The sequence below is a fragment of the Eriocheir sinensis genome, chromosome 32, assembly GCF_024679095.1.
Source record: "Eriocheir sinensis breed Jianghai 21 chromosome 32, ASM2467909v1, whole genome shotgun sequence".
Classification (NCBI taxonomy): Eukaryota; Metazoa; Arthropoda; class Malacostraca; order Decapoda; family Varunidae; genus Eriocheir; species Eriocheir sinensis.
Window position 1 is genome coordinate 12,692,292 of NC_066540.1, and position 1,786 is coordinate 12,694,077.

The window sequence follows — 1,786 nt, forward strand, 5'->3', positions numbered from 1 at the left end:
TCAGTCATGGCGGGGGCGTCGCGACGACCCACGATACGGCAGGGGCCGGATCATCATGGCTGAGTCCCGGAGGGAATAGTGGAAGCCCCTCCAGTCTTCCCAGTTGATGCCGTCACCCTTGGTGATGGTCTTGCCCTTGTACTGATAGCCGTTGAGGCTGGAGTAGTAATGACACGACGAGTACCACCAGCCCCCGCGGTGACTGAAAGTTGGGGTAAAACGGTTAATAATGCCCAAGTATTCAGCTCCTGGCTCTGGGTCAAGAGGGTATATCGGAAAATCACTTGATAAAAAAGTTTATTACATTAGTATGCAGTCAAGCCCATATCATACTCGTTTCTCAACAGATGCAGTACTTACTACGCTGCAAAGACATGTTCACGATTTGAATTCCAGCACAGGATGCGATGTCTATGACTTTTGATTTTGATCATTCATCCCAGGTAGCATACACACCCACAGAGCTGAAGGCCCAGCCCTCCCACGCCATTTACTCTCCGTAGCATTCAGAGTACTTTACCAGATTTTTGGTGCAGATAATATTGAACGCTTAACTTGTGTTATTTCAGATTGTGCCAGAAGGAACTTAGGGGTATTCAATGTCTCAAAGCTCAGCTACCCTATTTCACTATTCGACTTAACCATCTATACTTCCACTCCCGTGGACTTTAAACTTGAGCTTAACCCTATGCTATTAAACTTACTAATGCAAAAGCTAATCTGTCACATTGGCCCTGTTTCCCGGGGTAATGGGTTATCATCTGCCACAGGCTCAAGGACCAAGGCGACAGAGATAAGCACCGAGGCCACGCGCAGCTATAGAGTATGCACTCAACTTTACCTTTACCTAATCTGTGTCATCACTCTCAAATCCATTCCACAGATGAATTTTGGAACAATAGTTCTTAGCCTATATTTCCCTCTTCCTATGACTTAAAACCATTTTATGACTGAAATATCAAGACTTTTCTAATCAAAGCTGACAACCCTGGCTTCACCAATAAACTTTTTTATTTTATAAGAGCAACCAGTCGGCTGCATGGCATCACAGCCAGTCTCAGCGACCTTTCTTACAACAACACAACCAATTGAATACCCGTTGTTTACCATCCGTAGCGTAGATGACCACATGTCTGGAGTGGATGAGCTGCTACATGTTTGTGCTATGGTCGCACGATCACAGAGCTTGGCGTTTGACTGTACACCGAAACATTGTCTACGAATTGGACCCTAGGATTCGACCCTTATTAGAAGATATTATGCACACTCACACAGCGAAATGCATAACCCTGAAGGGGTCACTGGTGAGGGAAGGCTACGTTCTTCATGAAGGGAATCTTTGGCTGTAACTGCCGACTCCCTCCCTCAACACATGGCGGATGGAAAACTCTGAGGTTGCGAGCTGGGGAGGTTTAGTCGACACCACTCCCGTTGTGTTCCCATCATCGTATTCTAGGAGAGAAGTCTTGCAACACTGCTCTCCATGCATGCACAGCCCAGATAGCATCACAGCCAGTGTAAAACTGCCTTAAAGTTGGAACTGCACTTTATATTAAACTCATTTTTCTTAAGGTATTGTTTTCGTATCATGTCATGCACCTCACCTTCCAAATTTGACACGATAATTTTCCGGTCCGTAGACGTGGAAGCAACCGTACTTGGCATATCGATGATTTCCTTCCCAGTCTGCAAGGTCGATCCGCAGCTCTTGTTTGGCTGCGGAGGTCAGTAAGTGCAGAGCGTCAAGGCCCAGCCAAAACTCCCCTCCGATGTTCCCGGATCCCAT

At 46.5% G+C, this 1,786-nt stretch overlaps 1 protein-coding gene across 1 annotated transcript; it reads right to left on the reverse strand.

Moving 5' to 3' along the window:
* On the reverse strand, window positions 1-1,786 carry LOC127006433 (ryncolin-4-like). The gene is made up of 2 exons (XM_050876384.1): window positions 1,605-1,786; window positions 1-202 (listed from the first exon to the last, which is right to left on the reverse strand). The coding sequence occupies exons 1-2, from the start codon at window positions 1,784-1,786 to the stop codon at window positions 1-3; spliced, it is 384 nt and encodes a 127-aa protein (XP_050732341.1).